The sequence below is a fragment of the Myotis daubentonii genome, chromosome 17 (assembly GCF_963259705.1).
Source record: "Myotis daubentonii chromosome 17, mMyoDau2.1, whole genome shotgun sequence".
In the NCBI taxonomy this organism is placed as follows: Eukaryota; Metazoa; Chordata; class Mammalia; order Chiroptera; family Vespertilionidae; genus Myotis; species Myotis daubentonii.
In genome coordinates, this window is record NC_081856.1 from 29,322,174 (window position 1) to 29,347,831 (window position 25,658).

At 42.2% G+C, this 25,658-nt stretch overlaps 1 protein-coding gene across 4 annotated transcripts in view; it reads right to left on the reverse strand.

The window, feature by feature from the left end:
* DEPTOR (DEP domain containing MTOR interacting protein) overlaps window positions 1-25,658 on the reverse strand; it is a 129,452-nt gene that overhangs the window by 94,779 nt on the left and 9,015 nt on the right. The window contains exon 1 of one of the 4 annotated variants that reach the window (XM_059671817.1): window positions 3,623-3,690. The exons of the other annotated variants lie outside the window; for them this stretch is intronic. Within the exon in view, the coding sequence (XP_059527800.1) occupies window positions 3,623-3,675 (53 nt within the window). The 5' untranslated portion in view covers window positions 3,676-3,690. Of the gene's footprint in view, window positions 1-3,622; window positions 3,691-25,658 lie in introns of those variants that run through there. 4 annotated transcript variants of the gene reach the window in all.

Below are 25,658 nucleotides of genomic sequence, written 5' to 3' on the forward strand. Positions count from 1 at the left end.
AGCTTTTCAAAGGGCACATCATGCTGCCTCTAGCTGGGGAGGAGTAATAAAAAATCAGCAGATGGATTAAAGCTGTTGAATAAATTCAATTTGTATAGGCTGATGGATGAGTGTGGCGGTAAGTGGTTGACACAGAGCATTCCCTTATTCCCTTCAGAACTCAGTAACTTTTTTCCAAAAGTTTTAAACCAGTCTGGAAAAAACAGTTTCTCTGATTTATCTTCCTTCTTTGATCAGCCTTGCATTTTTTAATTCTCAAGGGAAGGGTCTGAGTTGGGTGAACCATGAGATCACTTTCCTCCTACTTCACCCACATGGCTCCTATGCTCCTTCCGTCAATCCTCAACATTGCTGAGAAAGAGGAATGCCACATGAGAAAATCACAGCAACTGTGTGATCTGGGCAAGTAGTGTAATGTCTCTTCCTTTCTCTGTAAAATGAAGGCAGTTATGGCGTGCACTAGCTGAGATTTGGGGATATAATGTCTGAGAAGCACCAGCAACCCAGCATAGTGCCTGACACACTGCATGTCTCACCCTCCTTTCTCCCACTCCCTAAGGAAGGAACTGAATCATACTCTCACTGTTTTTTTGTGTTTGTTTTTTTTAACAGAGTGCATTAAGTGATATTTAATGGGTTTTGATATCCCAAGGGTCATGATTAGGAGTTGGGAGCATACTGGGCTGGAGCTCTGAGGCTAAGCTGTTCTTCCTTGCTATAGGCCAAGCAGTGTTCCCTTAAAATTCATATGTTGAGGCCCTAAGACCTGGTACCCCAGAATGTGGCTGTATTTGGAGATGGAGTCTTTTAAAACGCAATTAAATTACAATGAGGTCAATAGGGTGGGCCCTAATCCAATATGATTGGTATCCTTATCAGAGGAGGAGATGAGGACACAGACATGCACAGATGGAAGACCACATGAAGACACAGAGAAGGAGGCCATCTATAAGTCAAAGAGAGGCCTTAGGAAAACCAAACCTGCCAATGCCTTAAAAAAAAAAAATTAAGCCCTAACCAATTTGCCTCAGTGGATAGAGAGCTCCTGCCTGCGGATTGAAGGGTCCCAGGTTCGATTCCAGTCAAGGGCATGTACCTTGGTTGCAGGCACATCGCCAGTGGGGGGTGTGCAGGAGGCAGCTGATCAATGTTTCTCTCTCATTGATGTTTCTAACTCTCTATCCCTCTCCCTTCCACTCTGTAAAACTCAATAAAATATTTAAAAAATTAATTTTAGAGAGAGAGAGGAAGGGAGAGAGAGAGAGAGAGGAAGAGAGAGAGAAACATCAACTTGTTGTTTCACTTATTTCTGCATTCGTTGTTTGCATCTTGTATGTGCCCTGACCGGGGATTGAACAAAGAACCTTGGTGTATCGGAACAATGGCTCTAACCAATTGAGTTGCTGGGACAGGGCCCTGCCAATACCTTAATCTCAGATTTCTAGCTTCCAGGACTGTGAGAGAGTAAACTTTAGCTGTTTAAGCCACTCGATCTATGATACTTTGTTATGGCAGCCTGAGCTAAGACAACCAATTGTGGAAGACAGAAGGCTCCTGAGTAGCCTGGGGATGAAGGGCTCAGCTGGGGCATCAGCAGGGACAAGGCGAGACATCTGTTAACTGCATAGAAACTGCCATTGGCCTGATGTCTACATTACCCCAAAATTCCTGGGTTGAAATACTGAACCCCAAATGTCTAACCACTGTGCTGTGCACCTGAAGCTAATATAATATTGAAAGTCAACAGTAATTTAAAATTTGAAAATAAAAATTTTTTAATTAATTTTTAAAAGAAAGAAATACTAAACCCCCAAATGTGAGTTATGAGGACAGTTAGGAGCATAAGACTGGGGCTATGAAGACCTGGCTCTGGTCCTGACTATAATTCCAGGCGATCAAACTTCTGAGCATGAGAGTCCCATTGGTAAAAGGGCATCTGCCTGATCACACTGTCACAATGCTCACTAACTGGGATCGAGTTAGCATTTGAGCCCTGAGCATGTGCCAGCCACAGTTTTAATGGCTTTATTGGTATTAATCCTCATGCCAACTCCCAAGGCAGGTCATGTAAAAACCACAAACGATACCCATGTAAAGTTATAATTATTAGTAAAATATAAATGAGCCCTAATTTAAAAACAAAACAAAATCATATTCACAGAGGCATTAAAGTCCTCACAGGAATCCTTCTAATGAATTCAGTGACAATGACACTTAACAGGCTCAAAGTGGCAGAATGCGAAACATTAATTCTTAGACATGATGTCTGCCAGGAATTCAAGAATAATGAAGACCAATTTACTTAGAAGTTGAAATGTGGGATACGCTACCATATAATTTGGTAGAGGGAGAAATAGGTTATGAGCCAAAAGAGGAGTTTTAGCTCCTGTAAACTTTCCAGCTTTAGTATATATATGATAATGTTTATCTTTAAATATTCCAGAATAGAACCTTTCAGTTACTACTCTTTGACGAACCCCAAGCTTGGTTCTAATTATTGAGCATATTTGATTCCCGCCCTGCTCAGTGGGAAAGCACTAGACAGCACCCCTCAGCCCACCAGGGCCTGGTACATTTCCATGTTTAGAAAACTGAGCAGAAATATGATGGAGGGAAAAGAATTCTGGATAAGCAATATTTTCAAGTTTCATTGAAAAACAACAATTTTGCATAGCTCAACCTCTCATGGAATCGCACTCTCTAGAAAGACTGCAAAATGCTGAGCTCGGGGCTAAAAGCCACACTTTTAAACCCAGCATTTTGCCTGGACATGTCAGTCACATTGTCTGCCATGTCCAACATGCCATTTGTGTTAAACTGCCTTCCACACCTTACCCACCCACGCAGGGTTCAAACCCCCAGCCTGCTGTCTCTGCGTGGGGCATCCCTGCCCATGCCCACGGGCAGGTCACAGGGAGACCAGGTGCATAAGGCTCTGCCCGAGTGAAGTGACAGTGATCAGCTAAGCCAAGCAGAATGGCTCCCTCCGAGATTTAAACTGGAGTGAAGTTTTCAAGCTTTAGTTGTGCCATAGGACACTTTGTTGAAGCAGAAGTTGCCCAGATGTCAATGTGTAAAGCAGAGCAACGTGGGGTGCTCTGGCTAAAGGGGTTCAGCTGCCACGTCCGGAGTTTTCCTGATTTCCCCATTCAGTTCTCCCACATACACCCTCCACATCCTCATACTGTCTCCATGGAATCCTAGAACAAAGGTCAAAAGTCCGCAGCACTGAAGGACACTGAGGAGTGAGGGGGGAGTGGGCGGGACAGCACAGCGAGGCTGAGAGGACAGAGAAAGGAGCCCGTGAAGCTGGAAATAAGAGATGGCAAGAGGCAACCTGAAGCGCCTTGGCCCTGTAGAGTTTTCAAGTCTTCTTCCAGCTGTGCACACACGGCAATAACCAGAACAGGACCAACCCCTTCCATGGCTGTGTAAGCCTCGATTCCCTGGATCCAAAGAACCTCCCCTACCCAGGTTCTAAGGAGCGTGTCTTGGAATCATTCCTTCCAAAGACCTTCCACCCTGACCCCAGGCCTCCTCCCTCCCAAGCTTCCTGGTCTCTCTCTCTCTCTCTCTCTCTCTCTCTCTCTCTCTCTCTCTCTCTTCCCCAGCACAAGCACACCTGCCCTGCAGTCTGGACACACTGGGCTCTTCTCCATCCCCTGAACATGTCATCTCCCGCCATGCCTCTGACCCAGACAGACCGCCTCTGCTTAGAATGTACCCTTCTCTGGGCTTCATTAATTCAAAAAATTCTGCTTGTTCTTCAGTCTGAAAGACACCTCCTCAGTGGACATCTCCCAGCCTTCCAAAGCCAGGAAACAACCCCTCCTCTGTTTTTTCATAATATTTTAATGACACTAATAAAGCATTCATCCCACGGTATTGCAATTAAATGAGGTCAGGGATACGAAGAGAGGGTTGTTTATTTAGTTTTATCATTTTAGTGCCTGGTGCATAGTAGAAAATAGATCTTCAATGATATGAAAAACATTGGTGCCTACTATGTACTCAGGATCAATCCACATCAGCCAAGTCAATCCACACTGCGCCACTGGGGAGAATAACGAATCATCTCTATTTCAGCTGCCTTTTCAATCCCACTGGCTAAGGAATTTCAGTACAAAAAACACCTTCCCATCATTCATCTCAGACAACTGGTGCGCAGGCTTAAGATTCAAGGTGATTTTGTAATGTTCTATTCCTGTCCAGCTAACCAGCTGCCGAAATTGCATCAGACAATTTCCTCTTCCCGCCCGAGCAGAACAAACACTACTCGGTGCAGGGTGTTAATAATCCCTGCAAAATTACCGTCCATCTGATAAGGGAAGGAGAAATTATTGTGTGGGTTTTTTCTGTGCGTTGTTTTTTTAAAAAATAGCTTGCAGAGAACTGCAGCAGGTTGTGGAACCCAGGGAACAAAGGGGAGGCAGAAACTACAGATTCTCATTTAAAAACAGCGTCATAAATCTCAGCCAAAGTAAACGGTTTATTAAGAAACACAGCAAGTCAAACAGTGGGGCTGACAGTGTGAGCCTTGTGATTTGGGCCAGAGCCCTGACATAAATGTTCTTTAAACCAAAGCTATTGTCCTTTCCAGATGTTCTGCAGCAACAGCCAACATCTGTCCCTAGGGATTCGAGGACTTAGAGAAAATCACTGTTCATCACCCACCCTACAAGGATGAGAGGAAAGACAGGAATAAGTGAAATCTAACCTGCTGCATTTCTTTTCAACATGTGCATTTATTTCATAATGCAAATTTCAAATGATCAAAATAATACATGTTCATAGTAGAGAGAAAAATTCAAATATGTGACATACCAAGTTGTATAACTGGTAATGAACTGATCATTGTTGACGCTAGGAGACAGATGCACAGGAGTTTGCTAGACTATTGTATTTACCTTGGGATGTGTTTGACATTTTCATTGACCCCAAAGGGACCCAAGATTAATAGTTGTGTATGTATCCTTGCATGATTACATACACATATATATGTGTGTGTTATGTGAGATAAGATCCTAATACACATTTCATATAGTGTTGCTTCAAGAAGATGTCTGAACTCTCCCAGCCTCATCAGAACAACAGAACAAATACAGACAGCAACAGGCAGGAAAGAGAACGGAACTGGTTAATGTTAAGAGAGCATATTGTGATCCTCGAGAGCCAGAAGGAATAGGTCTTGGAAACACACAAAGACACACACACATAATATGCAAGGCTCCTTTTCAGGGGGGCTGTAAACAATGGCTCTGTGAATCGGAAAGTCAGAGCTGTAAGTTCTGTCTAGGGCCCTTCCAGGCCTCCTCTCAAGTCCAAAGCAAAGTCCCATGTATGCTGTGTGTCTTGTTGCCACACGAAAGGAGATGGTAAACACACCCAGGCAAGAAGCATGTTTGATTCCCAGTCCCATCTATCATTCACTATTTAAAACCGTGATGAAGCAGTATTAGCAGAAATAGTAACAGGAGTACCTTACATCTAGATGAAACCATAGACTGTCAGAGTTGAGATGAAAAGTCCCCCTGTGACCCAGGAAAACAGTGGCTTACTCATTTGATGGATAAGGAAGGGAGCTCAGCAAAATTAAAGTGATGTGATCAAGCCACATTTTCAAAGAAAGAGAGTCGGGATTTGAACCCAGATCTTCTGACTTTTATGTGGAGAGAGGTTTCCATCACATCACATTTTAAAGGACAGGAGCATCTGTTTTCTGCCTATTTTATGCTCAGACAGGCTAAGAAGGAAAAACTATTTCAGTTATGCTAGGGTGCCACGGTAAAGTAAAAATGTATGCAATCTACACACCAACAGATCCTGCTGCCAATGCAAATACCAACAGGGTGCGCAGAGGTGTCTACCAAAGCAGTCATCATATTGTCTTCATGTTGGCACTAATTGAGGATGACACTCCTGGGAGACAGAGGATGGGCCTAATGAGTGACACCATCCCAGGGAGTCAGCATCAGCCCACACGAGACAAATAACAAATACTTTTTAATGGGATGCGAATAGAAGAGTCCAGGAACCCCTCACTAATCTCTCATGCCTCATAACTATGTGTGGTGCCAGATGGGCACTCAACTTATCAGGGTGATCACTTTGTAAGGTATAGAAATGTCTAATCACTATGTGGTACGCCTGAAACTAATAGTGTATGTCAACTGTAATTTTAAAATTTTAAATAAATAAATAACTCTTTCATCTCATCCCGGAGATAAGGGTAAATATAGGGCCGAGACAGGAAGGTCCCTAAGTCAGCCTTCCTTATCTCATTAGACCTGAGATTTTCACTGCATTCTTTCACGTGGGCTTTTCCCTTCAGAGGTCTCCTGCTCTAAAGGAACACAGAGCAACGTATCGACATCTCCAGCTCTGATCTCGTCCTCTGAGTCTCAGAAGAACGGTGCTCTCCCTGCTTGCATAGCACCTTTCCAAGAAACTCCAGAATCTTTTTTTTTTTTTCCAAACAAGTCATTATTTGTTTACACGCCACACCCAGGAGTAGCAGCCCTCTAATTGCCGTTTTTACAGGTGCAGGAACAAGCCCAGCATGGTTCATGGAACTCACCGAGGACACAGTGACTCAGCACAGGTACATAAAGGTTCTTGCTGTCCCGGTAAAGGCCTGGGCAGGGCTCTTACAGCTTGGCTGCTGTTTCCAGCCTCGGCCCCCACACCACATCCTGCCCCTCTGTAATCCAGGATGCTGTGTCCTGACTCCTTCCTCCCAACACACAGGCTTAGAACAGTGGTTCTCAAACTGGGACATATATTCTGTCCCTCCCTTTATGTCCCTGTTCAGGTGGCTGCAAGTGGGGGATAAGAGAGTATAGCTCTCAGGGAGGAATAGGAACTCAGCGGCATTAGTTAGCACATTAACTTCTTGCCTTCCTCATTCACTATTCATCAGTCAGTCCTAGAAGAGCTGTGGAGCCTGAGTTCACATTCAAGTTCCATCCATTATTCGCTGTGTAACTTTGGACAAAGTGTTCAACTTCTCAGTGCCTCCATCTTGTCATCTACAAAATGGGAATGATAACATATGTCTTATAGTGGGAGCACTGAATGGGAAACTATGTAAAGTGCCTAGCAGATGATAAGCTCTCAATGTCAACTCTTGCTGCTGTCATTATTATGTAACATATTTCCTTGTGAGGTTTTGCTAGACGCACCATCAAGAAGCCACAAAACAGCCATTTCAGTTACTTTTTAGAACAATGCAGTCCTCAGTTGTTGAGTTGTTTTCCAGCACGGATACAGGATTTTGCACTAAATTTGCTTAATGTTTCTGGAAGTGAATCAGGAACTACAGGGTGGGCTGGCAACTTCCAGACAGCTGCTCCCTTTTGTTAAAGGATAAGCACCAGGGCCCTGAGGGGGAGTGGCAGGTACAAGCAGAGAGAATGGAAGGTGAGAGAGCGCTCAAGTCTCTGCCTGGAAACACTCCTGAGTCCTTGCTTCCTACGGGAGCTGCTAGAGCCAAACAGATGACTACGATCACTGAACCGTTTTAATTGGAATATCTAGTTTTAACTTCAGGATCGGTAGTTCATGCCCTCCCTGACATCACTGTTTTGCACATGGGAAAACCGAGGCTTGGAGAAGTTAGGGGACTTGCCCACTTCTCCCCGCCAGAACATCAACCTTGGCTTCCTCACTCTGGCCGGACCGTCTGCTGAACTCCACCGTGGGGCAGCCTGGGAACAGAGGCTGCTGCTAATCTAGCAGTTTATCGAGGAGTGGCCCGCTGACGAGAGAGCTGGCCTGGACACTGCGACAGCCTAGCAAGTCACTGCCGGTAACACCCAGGCGGTACTCACGTCTTGAGAAAGACACCGCAATCCAGTGTTGGAAACTAAAAACGTCGTCCCTGAGAAAAACGTCTCAGAGCTAATTTTTAGACAAAGGGGAAAAATATATAGAGGAAGATGAAGTACAGAAGATCATGAAATGATAACTAAAATGATGGAATATGAAAAATACATGCCAGGTGATCTGCAGCCGGAGGCAGAGATTCAAGTTAGAGAAGCGAGAGCAGTGATGCGCAAAGACAGCCGGCAGGAAGATCACCCGGAGGGCGTGTTAGACCATTCATGGCTGGGCCCCGTGATGTGCATTCCTAACAAATGCCCAGGGATGCTGCTGTGGCTCCTTAGGGAGCACACTTTGCAAACCACTGGGTTGCAGTGACACAGAACCCGCAGTGTGTTATGGAGTAAAAAGAAGAAGAGGGTGGTGGGAGGAGGCAGGAGGAGAGCGGCCTATCAGGTGTGTGCTGATCAAGCAGACCTTTCTGGGTCAGGGTGTGGTCAAGGTGAGGCTTACGCTCAGGGAGTAAGTTTCCAGGCACTATAGTGCCCTCCCGGGGCCTCAGGAACCTGTGAGTCTACGGCCCACGCTTGCAAAAACCTTACAAAGCTGACAAGGGAACTAACTTCCAGCCAGACTTGGCGTGTGATTTTTAGGGCCTTTTCTTCTTTAAATGTATCCCCATCTGCTCACTGATGCTCACCCTCCCAGAGCAATAAGAAGTCATACAAGTCTTTTTTTTAAAATATTTTTTATTGATTTCAGAGAGAAAGGGAGAGAGAGAGAGAGAGAGAGAGAGAGAGAGAGAGAGAGAGAGAGAGAGAAATATCAATGATGAGAGAGAATTATTGATCAGCTGCCTCCTGCACACCCCACACTGGGGATCAAGCCCGCAACTTGGGCATATTCCCTGACCGGGAATTGAACCATGATCTCCTGGTTCATAGACCTACGTTTAACCACTGAGCCACACTGGCTCTTTTTAAGACAGGTCTTAGCTGAGAAATAGGTGACAAGCTCATGTGTATTAAATATAATCAGTTCAGCAGCAAGTATAAAGGATGCTATTAAATCTGTTCTCATTTGATTAAGAGGAAGGAAAGAAGAGGAAAGCATTGGTCCCACTGGTGGGAAAGGATGCCCAAAGCATAAACCGGGCTGAGAAAGTGGACTTCACTTCATCACTTCATCCCAGGCTGGGTGGCCAACAGAAGCCTGGTACTGGGTTGTCTCTGGAAGGAATCAGGCCACCTGAACTCTAGTTCTTGCAGTTTGTCTAGGTAACATGGCCCGAGGGAGGGCTCTTGTCCAATTAGGACCTGAGTTTCTAATCTGGAAAATGAGGAAGCTGACCAGATTTATCTCTAAAATCTCTTTCAACTCTATAACTTCTCTGTTTTTATGGACACCCTGAAGAGCCTCCAGGGTAAACCCTTACTCAGAGATCAAAACAGAATAGGCTGTTTCTGAGGCACATTTTGTACTGAAAAGATCTGCCGCAAACCACAGCGACAGGGAGCGCGAAACAGCAAATTTCATTTCCTTTGGGCTCCCGAATGAGTACGAATATATCAAAGAGAATCTTGTGCTAAGCATGCTGTACAAATACCGTATAGGGTTACAATCATCTATTTTCAGCTTAGGACAGATGCTGAAGCTGCCAGAGGCTTGGGCGTACAGGTCTGGAACATGAGAAAAAAACAAGATTTCTCAGTGTTTAAAAATATTTCGAGAGCCCTCAAAAGTGTTCTCAGTGACATCTGCAGCTAGAGTGGTGGCTGCTTCCAGCTAAGAAGCTGGTAAAAGATTTCTCAACCAATATACATCTATTGAGCCCCAACTGCATACCAGGCATAGCTTAAGTAACTGATCCTGGTGAACCAGTTTCTGTAGCTTAAGGACCATACAACTGAAATGGGTATTGTTTTTTCAAAATAAAAATGTTGTCTTCTATCTGTACAGGAGACACATACACACACCAGTCAAAATCTCCATAATATGTTAAACAACAAATCTATCCAACTGCCTCCCCCCACACATTCTCTTATCATTATTCCCTACTTAACTAGTTCCTCTTCCCAAACATCTGATTTCTAGGAATGATTCCTCAAATTTCCAGCCAGCCAGATAACATTCTCAACCACCTTGAACTAAGAACTCCTTAAAGAGAGGAATTAGGGTTCAGTTCTTTTGTATTCCCAGCACTCCGTACAGTGCTGACAGAAGCTCTTTTTTGTACTCAATTTCTTTCATCCCCTACATTTAAGTTGTCAGCAAGTTCTGTTGTTGACCCCTTGGAAATTTCCCTTGATTTGCCTTCAGCTCTCAACCACTCAAGTCTAGAGTCTCCTCCTTTAGTGTCTGGATCTCCACTCTTCCAATATATACCTGGCGCAAAACTCACTCTCCTCTGTAAGGACAACCAGAGGCTCTCTTTTCATTCTGATGTGCCACAGACTCTGGGTCCTCTGTGCAGCAATAAAAGCTTCCTCACTCTGCCTCTCCCCTTAGCAAGGGTGTTGACCCCTGGTCCCAACCCTAGGCCCTGGATCTCACCGTAAGGACAACCAGAGGCTCTCTTTTCATTCTGATGTGCCACAGGCTCTGGGTCCTCTGTGCAGCAATAAAAGCTTCCTCACTCTGCCTCTCCCCTTAGCAAGGGTGTTGGCCCCTGGTCCCAACCCTAGGCCCTGGCTCTCACCAAGCAGGCACAGCTCCTCTGTCTACCCCATCTCTGTGCCTTTGCTCCTGGTCTTCCCGCCCAGGAATCCATCCTTCCTCCCTTCGACTTCCATCTTTTCTCCTGTCCCACCTCACCAGGAAGCCATCTCCTTCTTTTCTAGGTCACAAGGATTTCTCTTTTCTACAACCACTGCTTCAATTCTCCAAGGGTCTTTGCAATGTTTTGTTCAATTGCCCTCCATTTATCCATGGATCTCATTCTATTTCTCCACCTGAAAGTCATCATCCTGAGGGCACAAATCATGCTGTTTATTTCGCTTTTTAAAAATGTTTTTATTGATTGTAAAGAGAAAGGGAGAGGGAGAGGAAGAGGGAGGGAGAGAGAGAGAAAGAGAGAGAGAGAGAGAGAGAGAGAGAGAGAGAGAGAGAGAGAGAAACATCGAAGTAGATCTGCTGCTTCCTGCATGCCCCCCCACTGGGGTTTGAGTCCGCAATCTGGGCATGTGCTCTGACTAGGAATGGAACCAGCAACCCCTAGGTGCACTGGGCAACGCCTAACCAACTGAGCTACACGGGCCAGGGCATGCTGTTTATTTCTTGCTATCTCGCTTAATACAAACAAAAGCTGGCCCCATGGGCTCTCTACAAATATTTGCAGGCTGAGTAACTAAAGATAAAATATTATCAGCAGGCCTATGTATACAAAGTTATTCTGAGAGAAAAAGATTTTAAAAATGACATATATATGTATATATCTCCTAGTTTCTCTGAAATTTGTGGAAGAAATCTGTCCTCTATATATACCTGAAAGTTTATAAGCTTAACTAATCTATAATCAAATGTTAATTGCACTTTAAAACAAGTTCACATACACTGCCTTAAATCATATTCAAATCCATCTATTAATTGCAAGGCACTGTTTGCTGCCATGTGGAAAGGACAGTTCTGTTGCCACAACATCATAGACCCCTGGATTCAAAAAGTCCAACAGAAAAATATGCTTTTGATGTTGTTATCACTCCCAGTAAGAGCCATGGTGGGAGGAAGAATGGCCTCATTCTCTCCAGCTGCTTATACAAGGGCTATTTACCATTTTGATAGGCCTTTCACCAGTGCCAAGTGCTTCACAATATCACTTTTATTAGTCACTTGCCATGAGCACCATGTGACGTGCAGGAATATTACTGCCCTGTTGAGCAGCGCGAATGCCCTCATGAAACAGAGAAATTATGTGAAGGACTTGCCCCCATCCCAAGACAAAGAGTGCGAGTCAGAGCTTACACTCAAAGCTCTGGTGTTCTGCTTAACCCCTGGGAAAATCTACAAAAGTCTTCCCTCAGTAAAACTGAGACACACTTGTCACCAGCTCGTCACTCTAGGCTAACTCTCTGACAACACTGGAAACCAACTCAAGCCAACAAACATTTATCAGGTGTCTAGTAATGCCAGACACTGTGCTAACCAGAGGCACACAGCAGTGAATCTGACACAGCCACCTGGTCTCCCTCATGGGGGCTTAGAGTCTAGAGAGCGGCTTACAGAGGAGGGGGCCGAAGACCATCCTTCAGGGTGCAACCAGAAAAATCAGAATGTCTACATTAATTTTATCTCACCTTTAAAGTGATTTTAAAATTTATTTTTTTAATATATTTGTATTGATTTCAGAGAGGAAGGGAGAAGGAGTGAGATAGAAACATCAATGATGAGAGACAATCATTGATCGGCTACCTCCTGCATGCCCACACTGGGGATCAAGCCCAAAACTTATGCATGTGCCCTGACCTATGACCTCCTCATAGGTCAACACTCAACCACTAAGCCATGCTGGCCGAGCAAAAGTGATTTTAAAATTTCTATTTGTGTGTGTCTATAATGTCTATAATGCATCAGAATAGTAGTGCATGTGTACAACTGTTAAATTAATGTGCTTATGATGGTGAGCAGCTATGCTCAAAATATGTTTATAAATAAGGATGGACAAGCAGAAAAAATTGAAAAACCAATGAACTGAAGGATTATGTGGACTTTCCTGAACACACCATAATGTTTCACATCTCCAGGTCTTTCTACTTATTTTCTCTGCCTTTAATGCACCTCCCCTCTCCTGCACTGTCCCCTGAGTCAACTCTTTCAAAGCCCAGCTTAGCTGTCACCTGTTCAAAGAAGTCTTCATTATCCCTCTCCCCAAGACAGAGTCAATCAGTTCCACCTGGTGCTCCTACTGCACCTTCTACATCCTTCTATCGCAGAAATTATCACATTGTGTAATTGTCCACATTTCCATTCCTGGCACTAGCTGGCTGGAATCTCTGTCTGTGAGTTCCCTGAGGGAAGGGTTCCTGTGGTCTACCTATTGTTCTAGCATTGGTGTCTGGCACATAGGAGACACTCACAGTTTAAGTGAGAAATGTGTGCACAATTTTCTCTTTCCAATGGCAATTGACTCAAAGACACAAGCTGCACATGAGCAATCAGAGTGTGTTTCACTTCCTCCTGTCCGTCATTGTAGCAGGCCTGAGATGCTTTTGGGGTGGGGAAGAGTGTTCATGCTCAAGGTATTGAAGTATAACCCTAAACATCCAGTTAAGTAGAAAATTTAGAGCTGGGATATAAGAAAGTATACATTTTAAATTCACCAGTGCAGGCTGGCCAGTTTCAATCTTGCATTAGAGATGGAGACCAAGTACTGCTAAATCTGGGAAGAACAAGTCAGAAATGCAGAGATATGCTGTATTTGGGTAGAATAGTCTGTGACAATGCCTGTGAGACTGAGAGGGAAAGGAGCTCAGGGCTGAGTTAGGAGCCTCATGGCCTGTCTCAGCTGTATATACACTACCTACTCCAGGGCCATTTGGTCTCCAGAGGAAGAGATCATGTTGAGTCCTCATAAATACTTTCAGAGTTGGCATGAGGAAGTAGAAAGTAGGGAGGAAACAAGACTGTCAGTTCTATTCTTGCTCTGGTACCAAGTCAAATGGCCAAGTAAGAGTCATTTAAAGGGCTGGATTAGATTACCACTAAGGTCCCTCCAGCCTGAGATCAACAACTTGATTATGTTGATGACATGGAGACAGTGTTATTACCATTGTAACTAGCTAGTTATGAGTATTACTAATAGGAAGAAAGCAAAGGAAAGGTCAGACAGTATAAGCATCTGGGCAGCTTCACCAGGAAGCTGCAACTTCATACTCCCGGGGAACCACTGGTCCATTCCCTGCAGATCACTGGGGGAAGGGGTTCAACAACGGGAGATGAACGCACGCACAGTGACATGAGGGTGACGGTACAGAAGGTGCTTGCCTGGCAGTCTAGCCTGGGAAACAAAGGTCCTTGGCTAGAAAGGTGAAGCCAATGCAAGTGCACAAAATCATTGGTTAAGCTCACAATTACAATTGGCAGACAGAAATTCTCCCTCTCATTCCTCTTGCTTTGCTCCTGCTTCCTTGCACTAGCTTGCTCCTTGGCCTACACTAACCTGTGGTCCTAAAAGCTGCATGGCTCATCACACACAATGGACTGCAGCTGGGAATACAAGCTAAGCTAGCCAGATGCTGCACTGGACTATGCAAATATGGAGCAGAAACTCTGGGCAGTAGCTTTGATCTTACGCCTGCTGAAGACAAAATGGGACTTTTTCCATGGTGGGACAGAGGGAGATGGGACTTTGGAGGGGAACTCCCTTACTGCTACCTCTTCAAAAATGCTTTCCATTAGACCTCATCCTCCCATCGAGGCCTCGGGAAATTCTTGTTCCCATGGCACCCCCAGAAGCCCACTTACACAAGTGACAGATGGGGGCACAAAGGACACCCCACAAATACCAGTATGTTGATCAGTGTGGTATGAACCCTTTAGGAAGACCTTTACTAAGGTGTAACTTGGAGCAACTACTTTAGTAGTCTGGACCTCACCCGGTCAACAAATATTAACTGAACACCTAGTGTGTATAAGCCTGGTGCCAAGCAACATAGACCATCCTCATGGACTATACACCTTGGTAAACTTTACTTTCCTTGTCTTCAACATGCAAAGAAGCTTTCATATCTAAACCTCTGAAATGTGATGATTCAGCATGAACTCCAAACTGACTTGGCCCTCAAGATTTCCTCTCCAATTTCATATATTTTTAAAAATTCCATTTAAACACTTCAGAATTGTAGAATTTAACTTTAGCTCTAAAATAATCCCTCATCCAAGTTAAGAGATCTGCATTTAAAGAATTCAAATGTATTTCTTTATCTCAGCTGCCCCCGTTGGGGTATCAGCGCTACAGAGCTGAGTGTGGGATTTGGAATCAAAAATCCTAAATCTGACCTCTGCCTCCATCACTTAGAAACTGTGTGTCCCTGGCCAAGCTATTTCCTCTATCACTGAGCTGCATTTCTTTTGCCACTTGGAAAATTTTTATTACATGTCAACTATGTACCCATCTTGACCTGAACACTGGGAACATAACAATGAACCAAAAAAGTATCAGAGAACTTTAGGAAAGCACTTCAGCTCTATACTGGGAATCAAAATAATCACTGATTCCTCTTAGTTCACAGGCTAAGGATCACTGAAATGATAAGAATCAATAGAATAATACATAGAAAATCTCTTTCTAAAAGATAAGATGTTGTTTAAATATTAGCTGGTGATCATAATTTGTAACTCAAATACTGATCACAGAACTAAGATAGAAGAAAGGAAAATGACTATAGAAATAATGGAACTTTCTTATATATTCATCTCACCTAGGAAGTAACTGTGGTTTTACAGACCAAAGCCTCACAGTTTGACCTCCTCCCATTTTTTCTGAAGGCATCTGGGTCATCAACTAACAGTTGTTGAAACTCCATGAGGCTGTAATTACATATCTTCCTAATAGCATCTGTGAAAGCTAAAAATATTAATATGCTCATGTGTCATCTTACCTGCGATTATGTAATTAGCTGACTCTAAAGTGGGATTTTAATGTCTGTACCTAAATATTTAGCAATTTAAACAGCACACCGAAGTGACAGACTAAACTGCAAAAAGACCAAAAAAAAAAAAAAAATGTTGACTAACTCATGATAGAACTGGGTAAGTGTCCTTGTCCATGAAGAGATGTAAAACTGCAAACCACCACATGAAATCAATTAAATAGGACACTCTCTGCATCTTACTCCCAATGCAAACTCCAAAGCACAGAGAAGACCAATTCCCCAAACCTCACTTTTCCTATTTTTAAAGGAGGAAAGGGACAAATAAAATTTAATTTTTTGGAAACTAAAAGCAATTTCATTTTCCATATGGGATCAGTCAACAAGCATTAATACCCTTTTCCTAGAACAGTGGAGAGACCATGAGAGTTATATAAATAACACACAGCCCTCTATACAACAACTGGTTATAAGGCCAATGCTTTTTATGTGTTAAAGCTCAGATCATTGGATGATTGGATGATTATGCTATACCAAGCCAGAATTGGCCCTTTTTTTTTTTTTTTACACTTTGTAACAGGCAACGACTTTTTATAAATAACTCAGAGCCTGTGTTTTAGGAACAAAAAGAGTGTAACAGGTATCTAATTTTTGTCACCAAATATTTATATACCAAATTCCTGGTACTAATAAGAAACAAAGCCCTAGCTGGTTTGGCTCAGTGGATAGAGCGTTGGCCTGTGAACCAAAGGGTCCCTGGTTCAATTCTGATTGAGGTTGTGGGCTTGGTCCCCAGTAGGGGGCGTGCAGGAGGGAGCCGATTGATGATTCTCTCTCATCATTGATGTTTCTAACTCTCCCTCTCCCTTCCTCTCTGAAATCAATAAAAATATTTTTTTAAAAAGAAACAAAACTAATTCTGGCTGATTTAAGCAAAAGGGGTTTTCACTGAAAGGACCTACAGGCTCTTACAAAATCAAGGAAAGGCTGAAAAAGAAGCTTAGAAAACACAGGTGTACCTCTGAAGCGGGGAATGCTAGAAGGAATTAAAATTAGGCAAGAAATTCTCAGAGACTTGCAGAGCTTCTAGATAATGATGCCTGCAAGACCTTGAAGTAGGCTAGCAAGTCTCTTTGAGCTATATTGTGACTCAGGGAATACAAATGTTGGTTGTTTCATAACAGACTTGTGATTTTGCCAAAAGAAAAGGTTTTACAAAGCAAAGGCCATTCTAATTGCCAATAACAGACTTGTCTCTGAAAGCGGATATTTTATTGAACTGAGATTCTTTTTTTTCTTTTTTTTTATGATTTTTATGAGTTTATTTGAGCCAAACTGACAACATATGCCAGGGAGCAAGATCTCAAATGTTCCTGAACTAACATTCTTGACTAACAATTTAAACATATACAGTTTCTTACACAGATTTATAGCATTAACTTCTATAAGCCCATGTTAAGTGTCTTGAATGCATGCAGCTTTCTTAGTCCATCTGATAGACAACTTTTCCCTTAAAAAGAAAAAAAAAAGACATGGTAATGAATAAAAACAGTAGGTAATTCCTTCTTCAGGCTTCATTCAGTTCCTGAGACTAAGAGCAAGAATTCATAGAGGCGGGAAGAGACTACCATGTGCATGATTAAAGTGCAAACCAGCTAAGTAATAACAGATTTTTGGTGTAATTTCTTGTCTAGTGAAGCAAAGAAGACTGAAAACATAAACACACACAAGCAGCTGCTCAACGTGTGACATAATGAAGAAAGCTTTATATCATAGGACAGAGAGAAATTAAAGGATAATATGACTTATAAGACTTTACCCTTGATCAAAATTAGAGTATTTCTAAACTTGGTTTTCTAAACTTGTCTTTTAAAAAAGAAATAATAATAACACCAAAGCTTCTCAAAATCAATTTATAAATTTGCCAACTATTCATCTTTAGAAGAATGTCATCAATTTCTTGAAGGTATTCCTTAATATAACCCTGCACAAACAAATCTCTCTCCATTCCTCCCTCCCCTCTCTCTCTTTCTCTCCTATACATCAAAAGTTATGAGGACACATTTGTAATACCTTAACTAATAAAAAAAAAAAAAAAAAGTTGGCAAGCTTTTTCTGAAAAGGACCACATAATAAATATTTTTGACTTTGTAGGCCATAGAGTCTTGGGTGGAACTACTTAACTCCGCTGCTTTTGCATGAAAGCAGCCATAGACCATAGGTCAATGAGTGGGCATGGCTGTGTTCCAATAAAACTTTTTTTATAAAAACAAGTAGTGGGCCAGATACAGCCCACCAGCCATAGTTTTTGCCTATTCCCAACATACATAATTGATTCTCATATGTCATTTTAAAATTCATATTTTCAACTTAAAAAATAAATGTGGACACTCTCATAACTGAAGAAAAAGTGCTTCCAGAATGGTAACTGAGCCATGTTGATCTATTTATTGTCTTGAATCCAAGATTCCCCAACCCTTAGAATTCTGAATTCTCCTAATCCTAAAATCAACACCTAAATTACAGGACCTATTTTCCACGAAATTTCAAGGTTTAGTGTGAAAAGTTCAGCTATAATCATACAATTATTGCCTTATCCACTCCTATAGAGGAAGTAAGAGGGTCTTGAACTGAATATCCAGTGCTTATTTGTTATTTCAACTTACACTCTTTGAGAACAATGAGTCAAAAGCTCTATATTACAGTCTATAGTAAGAATCTTCAGTTAACCAAGTAAAACATTTCTTCTAGCTCTAACCAGAAATTGAGCAATACCTTGAAAAACTCTTCATCTACAATGTATCGATAATATTTAGAACATTTTTTCATGTTTATGGAATGAGAGTTTACTGACTAACTTACTCTTTATGTATAAAACATAATTCTGGCAATACGCATTTTCCTACAGTTTCATGTCACTGAGAAGCAACAACAAGAAAGTTTCCTAGAGCTTAAGATGTAACAGCTGTGCTCACAGTCCAGCAATCCTAATAGTTTTTAGTTAATGAAAGTCCATGGGTGGAGAGTATTTATTATTATTATTATTATTATTATTATTATCTTCAATTAAGACACACAGGCAGTGCCCTTAGCGGTCCCAGATCTGTTTCTTGCTTCAACAGTGTTTGGACAGAACAGACCCAGGGATGCCCCTTCCTCCAGCCTCTGATTACTCTCCTGCGTCTTATCCAGTCACCACCTTCAGAACCATCTCCGGGACCAGCAAAGCACCGTTTGTTTGTTTCTACCTTAACACCTTATATTCAAACAACCATGAGCTCTTTAACTCGTCAGAATTATTCCACCGAGGTGGAGGCTATGGGAAACGCCTGGCCAGCCTGCATCTGCCGCCCTCCTACTCCTACCTCTCTCTGGGCTTCTATTTCCACCGCGATGACATGGCTCTCGAGGGCGTGGGTCACTTCTTCCACAAGTTGGCAGATAAAAGGGCACTAAGCATCTCTTAAAGTTGCATAGCAAGTGCAGTGGCCACATTCTCTTCCAGGGTGTGCTGAAGCCTCCCCAAGATGAGTGGGCAAAACTCGGGGCACCATGGAAGCCGCCCTGGCCTTGGAGAGGAACCTGAACCAGGCCCTTTTGGAGCTGCAGGCCCTAGGTCCTATCTGCGCAGACCCTCAGCTCTGTGACTTCCTGGAGAACCACTTCCTGGGTGAGGAGGTGAAACTCATCAAGAAGATGGGTGATCACCTGACTCACCTCTGCAGGCTGGCGGCCTCCAGGCTGGGCTGGGCGAGTATCTCTCTGAAAGGCTCACCCTCAAGCAGGACTAGAAGCCTTTGGAGCCCAGAGGCCTTTGAGGGGCCCCTCTTCATCCCCCTGGTGTCTGGCTTTTTCCTGAGCCTCTCCCTGAAACTACTAGCCATTCTTTAACTACCCTGAAGCCCTCTCCCATGCATTGGGCCAAATGAAACAACAAAGCTCTTTGCAGCAAAAAAAAAAAAAAAAAGACACACAAAAGCTAATCTGACACTTTTCCTGTATATATATACACAGAATGCTTCCTACTGATTAGGTATATGAAATAGTATAAATAGCTAATTTTTCACCCAACTAAGCCCAGTTTTTGTAGCTTTTAAGTATTTCTTAATTAATTCTTATATATATATATTAATGTTGCTATTCATCATTTTGATGTATGTAGTTGATATATTATTATGTGAGAAAGTTTAAATTTTGCTCAACATGGACACGAATATTCAGTGACAAGTCTTCCTAGGCTCCATGTCCACGGTAGCAGAGGCATTCTCACCTCTGACCCCAGGCACCCATGGCTCAGGGCTGAGCCCAGCTGTGTCCTCAACCTGTAAACTCTAAGAGCATGATTTTGATGGGACATTGTGGAGCTGCAAAGCCCAACTCTTCCATTTAGCTGGGCAAGTTTCTTAAACTCTCTAGTCTAATCCTTTGTGTCCCCATCTTCAAAATGGGACTAATGATACTTACTTGAGAATTAAATGATACAATTCATGTAAAATGCTTCTCACACTACTTGGCATACTAGTAATAATACTGGTTATTATCAATAATATCCAATAGTATCAATAAACACTAGTTATTATTATATTATTGTTATTATTTATTGAGAAGGCTAAAAGAAAATCAGAGTAACACCAAACCAATGAATATCACAATAAAGAGCATAGTAATAAAACTTACAGTCTATTGCCAAAGAATAATGAAAGCTCAGTGTTAAGCAATTAAAAACAGAGTCAGAGGTTAAAAGACTTAACCTAGTTTAACCTTTGAATTAAACACCCTCGTTTATCAAATAAGGTAAAGTTTAAAGTCCTCGTTTCAAAACTTCAGGGTGAGTCAAAATGCACTTAGAGCGTTGAAAGATGGAATGCCTCTTCCGGGATTTTAGGCAGGGAAGCTCCAGACCTAAGAATGAATAAGCCCGTACCTCACCTTAGAGAGCGCGCAGACCTGCCCACTGTGGGGGCACACGCAGGGTTTGTGGATGTGACCCAGCTTGACTTGCCAGGCAGTGAGCTGCCTGGGACTGGAAGCCCAGCCTTTCCCCAGCAGGAGGGGCTGTACCCAAACCCAGCTTCCCCTAGGATTAGTGGCTCCCTTCCCCAAGCAGGAGCAGCTGTGACTTCAAACAAGGCCCCGAAGTCTCCAGGTGCTACACACCTGGCATTTCCCAGCTCAGTCCTTTCAGTGCCCAAGTTCACATGATTTGTGACCCAGAGATAAGGCCATCCTCCTACTGCCCTATAGGTCGATTAGCAGGGGGACAGGGTCTGGCAGCTTTGGGCTTCTGCCCAACTCTTTGTAGAATAATGAGAGGATACAGGACCATGGGTCCTTCTTGCTGACGCTTTGTATTTATGGGTCCCCATTAAAGGTGTTCCTTAAGCCACGCCATAAAACCTGGTATTTCAATTTACCTTTACCCCACTCACACCCACAGGGACAAAAAGGGAAAGCGTTGCAGAGGCCCTGATGGAAGTCTGTACAAAGGAGAGGAAGGTGCCAAGCGGGAGGAGCACTCATTCTTTTAAGTCACTAGAATAAGTTTGGCAACCAGAGCTGGACCTCCCTTTTAGAAGGTGTCCCCTTTTGCTTATATCTCCCATTCCTAAAAGTCTGAAGGGAAGACAGGCCTGCAATCACCTTGACCCTCCCCCAAGAGGATTATCAAACAGACATAGGGGCTCAAGGCAGAGCCTGCACTGGCATGGGAAGCATTCTTCCCATTTTGAACCCTTGAAGAGGCGCAAATAGAAAAGAGGTGCTATCTTTTAAAAATGTTTAGAAGAAAACATTTGCTCTGTGAGAACCACATGCTTCAGTTTAACAATCCTTCTGCCATGGGCGGCACTTCAGGTCACATAGATAAGATAGGGTTCCCAAGGCCTCATGGCGCAATACTGAAGAATTCTAATAAATGCAGTTTTAAGAGACTAACTAAATTTCTCAAATCTAACCTTTGAACAAATAGACTACCATAGAGTTTTCAGTAAGTGTTTTCCTTTAAAGATAGTGTACAAAAAAATCTCCTGGAAGGCCCTTTCCCAGGACTCCCCAGACAAAGTAACTAAACAACTGTTCCAATGCTTTATCAAGGTTAGAATTTTTGACTACAAAGTTAAAAAAACAAAAACAAAAACAAAAAACCCTGTCATATTTTTATCTAAGGACTGCTAGGCTAAATTTATATTAAAATTTCTTTTCACATAAGCAACCAATAAGAATTGCAATGATTTCCCCAAATGTAGATTAGATTCTTAAGTATGCCTGCTGTGGCCTTCCCCACCACCACACATACGGATTGAGGAATGGCTTGAGTCCTGGCCTCTAGAAGTTTTCTCTGGCAGGGGCTAGAAGGTCAGCATTGGTAGGGTGGGAACAACATGAAAGAAGTGAAAATGTCCTGATAATCCCCAAATTCTCACAGTTTTCAAACTCCTCCCTGAGTAAACATTCTCCAGAACTGCTGACATGTAGCCAAACCAACTTCCCCTCCTCCATGTTCCCCTTTCGAATATGAAATTATCTAACAGCAAAACAAGCACCCAATGTGAAGCTAAAGGGGAGGACAATCAAAGAGATTCCCGCCTGTTAATTAAGCATGTAATTCATTGAATCGTTTTGTCCCATGATAAATAAAGTGGCTCAACCAATCCTGGTGCATTGGAAGGGTGGTTTCTAAGGAATCCCTGGCCCTAAACCCTACACCTTTCCCTGGAAAGATGTGATTGTAAGTTATAAGAAACTCTTGAGTGATCAGACCGCTCTTCTTGGCTTAAAGCCCACATTAATGCAAAGTCAGCAAACAGCAAACATGTAGACAGAAGTGTTGGCTCCAAGCCCGGCTTCTTGGATTTCACAGATGCTTCTCAATGGGTTTAACTGGAGCTTCTCCCTTTTGTACTCAACACAGACATCAGAAAAATCACACTTTTTACATCACAGTTCCTTGTCAGTACTTGAGTACAAACAATCTGATACTTTTGTACACGTCACCCATTTCAAAGAATAGAAAACTAAACTCATGAAGGTGCACTGAGATATAAGTTTAATTATTTTTTAATACGTTTTTTTTTTTTTATTTCAGAGAGGAATGGAGAGAGAAAAACATCAATGATAAGAGAGAATCATTGATCGGCTGCATCCTGCACCCCCTCCCCCAGCCCCCTGGGGCTCCAGCCTGCAGCTGGGCATGTGCCCTGACCAGGAATTGAGCCTCGACCTCCTGGCCCACAGGCCGACACTCAACCACTGAGCCACACTGGCTGGGCAAGCATAATTCTTATTAACAGTGGAGAAAAACCTGCCTCCTTGAAAATCAAAGTAGCTCCCATTTCCAATTTTTGCAGAAGGGAAGGAGGAAGTCGATAAAATAGAACACATGACCTGAAAGACCTTTCTTAGTTGCATTATGTAAGTAAAGAACATCTGCTAACATTCCCAGAAAGTCTGCATCTTAATTATCCCTAAAACAGCTTTGTTTCAACAAAGAGATAACTTTTTTCCAGCTTTGGCTGGGACGATATCTGAGTGGAGGTGTTCCTTGGAAAGACATCAAAACCCAAGTAATACAAAAAGCATTCTTCGCCATTTGAGCCTGAGCCACTTGCCATTTTAGTTGAGAGTTCTATTTTATTTCTATTACTGAGCAAATCCTGAATCCTGGTATTCAGGGCATAACTCCCAAATCAGAGGGCAGTGAGGGGTGAGAGTTAAGGGAGGGTGCATATGGGTGCTGAATAGGTGAAAGGCATGGTGGGAGGTTTACAGGGAAAATCACATTGAAAACAGCAGAGTCCCACATGTATGCCAATGTCTCCTAACTTTTCCAAGTTGTATCTTCCTTGTGGTTTTTCTGTGGGTACTTTCTTCTCTGTATAAGCTCCCCCTCCCAATTTTATTTCTCCTAAAAGATTGCCTTAATCCCATCGTACCCTGCTCAAAAAACTTTCAATGGTTTCTCATCATTAAGCCCAAATTATCTTTTTGTGGAGGACATGGTGCTTGTCCTCAGTACCCAATGAACACTTCCCCATAGTAGCAGCTACAGTCCCACCTCTATCCACAAAGGGATGCTGACTGACCTAACAGAACTACCAAGAATGAGTCTCCTGGATTTCAAATATGGGGGTCAAGTTGTTTAGGTTGATTTTCTGTTTCTTGACCCCAAAGCATTCAAAGATATCCAGATAGGGGTTTTGGTTTCATAGATGTATATCTTTGTCAATACTCACCAAATGGTGCATTTCATTGTACATAGTTTTATCTCTTAAAGAACCATTAACAAATAAGTGAATACAAACTAGTAAATTGTATGTTAAAGCTTTTAATTTTTGTATTGATTGTAGAGAGAGAGGAAGGGAGAGGGATAGAGAGAAACATTGAGGAGAGAGAAACATCATAAATTAGCTGCCTCCTGCATGCCCCCCACTGGGGATTGAGCCTGCAACCCGGGCATGTGCCCTGACCAGGAATCGAACCAGTGACCTCTTGGTTCAGGGGCTGACACTCAAGTACTGAGCCACACTGGCTGGGCTGTATGTTAATGGTTTTAGAAGTTTATTATTGTCTGCAATTTACTTCAAATGCCTAAAAAAGAAAAAATAATAAGATGACCTGATGAGTGAATAGAAGAAGGGCTATAAGGATATCTAGAGCAAGCATGGTAATATGATAATTGTGGAATCTAATTGGCGGATGACTGATCACTATAAAATCCTTTAAACTTTTCATAGTAAAATGTTGGAGGAAAAAGCACGAGTTCACTCTTATTCCTTGTATATGGATATCCTTAAATACTTTGTGGTAACTTATGGCTCTGATAATGTGGCATCAGGATAAATGTTCTTTATCATGGCAGCCAAGGCCTATTCATCCTCTTTCATGATGACTTAGGTTATATCTATTGTTATGTTTGACGGTTGGATTCTACAAGCCAGTCATTAATAAGATAAAATCTAACAACTGTGAAGGAAAATGAGTCATGGGTATGCATTAGATTATTGTCTTAATACCTCAGATCTAAACTTCGTTATGTCAGCTCTTAAGAAGAAAATAGAGGAGCATTTGAGATATTCCTCCCCGGAATATGTCAGTTAGGCTCAAATCAACTCTTATTTTAAAAAAAGAAGAAAGTAGTACATTAAGTAGGAGCTTTGGTAAAGGTCTATTTTATTTTATTTTAATACTTTTTCAGAGAGAGAGAAACATGAGTTTGTTGTTCCATCTAGCCATGCATTCATTGGTTTATTCTTGTATGTGCCCTTACTGGGAATCAAAACCACAACCTGCCACATTGGAATGATGCTCTAACCAACTGAGCTACCCAGCCAAGGCTGATAAAGTTATATTTCATCAACCTTATTATTGCTTAACTAAAGATGATACAAGGGGCACTTTATACCTCAATGTAAAATAGCCATATATCACCACAGGGAATAAACACTTGCTTTTTTTCAGGGAATATATTCTGTGAAAGTCACTTTTGTTAATGGAAAAGTTAAAAAGCAAGGGTAAGTAGAATTAAAAAGAAATATATTCAATGAAGACAGGGCCTAAGTTTACTCCATTCTCCTTCCTCCTGTGGAAGAGGAAAGGAATTGGGAAGCAAAACAGAATTTCTACAATTCAAGAAATTCATGCTATTCTGGACTCAATATATGTGCCTGAAAATAGTGTGCAAAATTTATAAATAGAATTACTTTTTAAAATATGTTTTTATTAAGGTTAGATAGAGAGGAAGAGAGAGGGAGAGAGAGAGATAGAAACATCAATGGGCTGTACACACAGCCTACTGGGGATTAAGCACACCCCGAGCAATGTTTCAGCCTAGATATTTTTCTGTTCTACCTTCTGATTCACTAATTCTCTTTTTAGCTATGTCTAATCCATTATTAAAATTTATCCATTGAAGACTGAAAATCAAACTGGGGACTCCCAGGAACCTCTTGGTCCATGGATGGACACTCAATCCACTGAGCCACAACGACTGGGCGAGAATTGCACTTTAAATAGCAAATTAACCCAAGATTTCAATAAAATACATACTAAATTTTTTTCAACATGGAAAAAAACGATCCTTTCTTAATATATTTGCTTTATAAATTTGTCCTTTCATATATTGGTTGTTCTTGACCAGCCCATAATTGCGTATATATCTCTACACTACCTTCTTCCAAATCCTCCTTGCTTTTTCTGCCAAGATGCCACTCATAGTGTATTCTTCCAGAATTTCACAAGTTGTTATAAAATGGC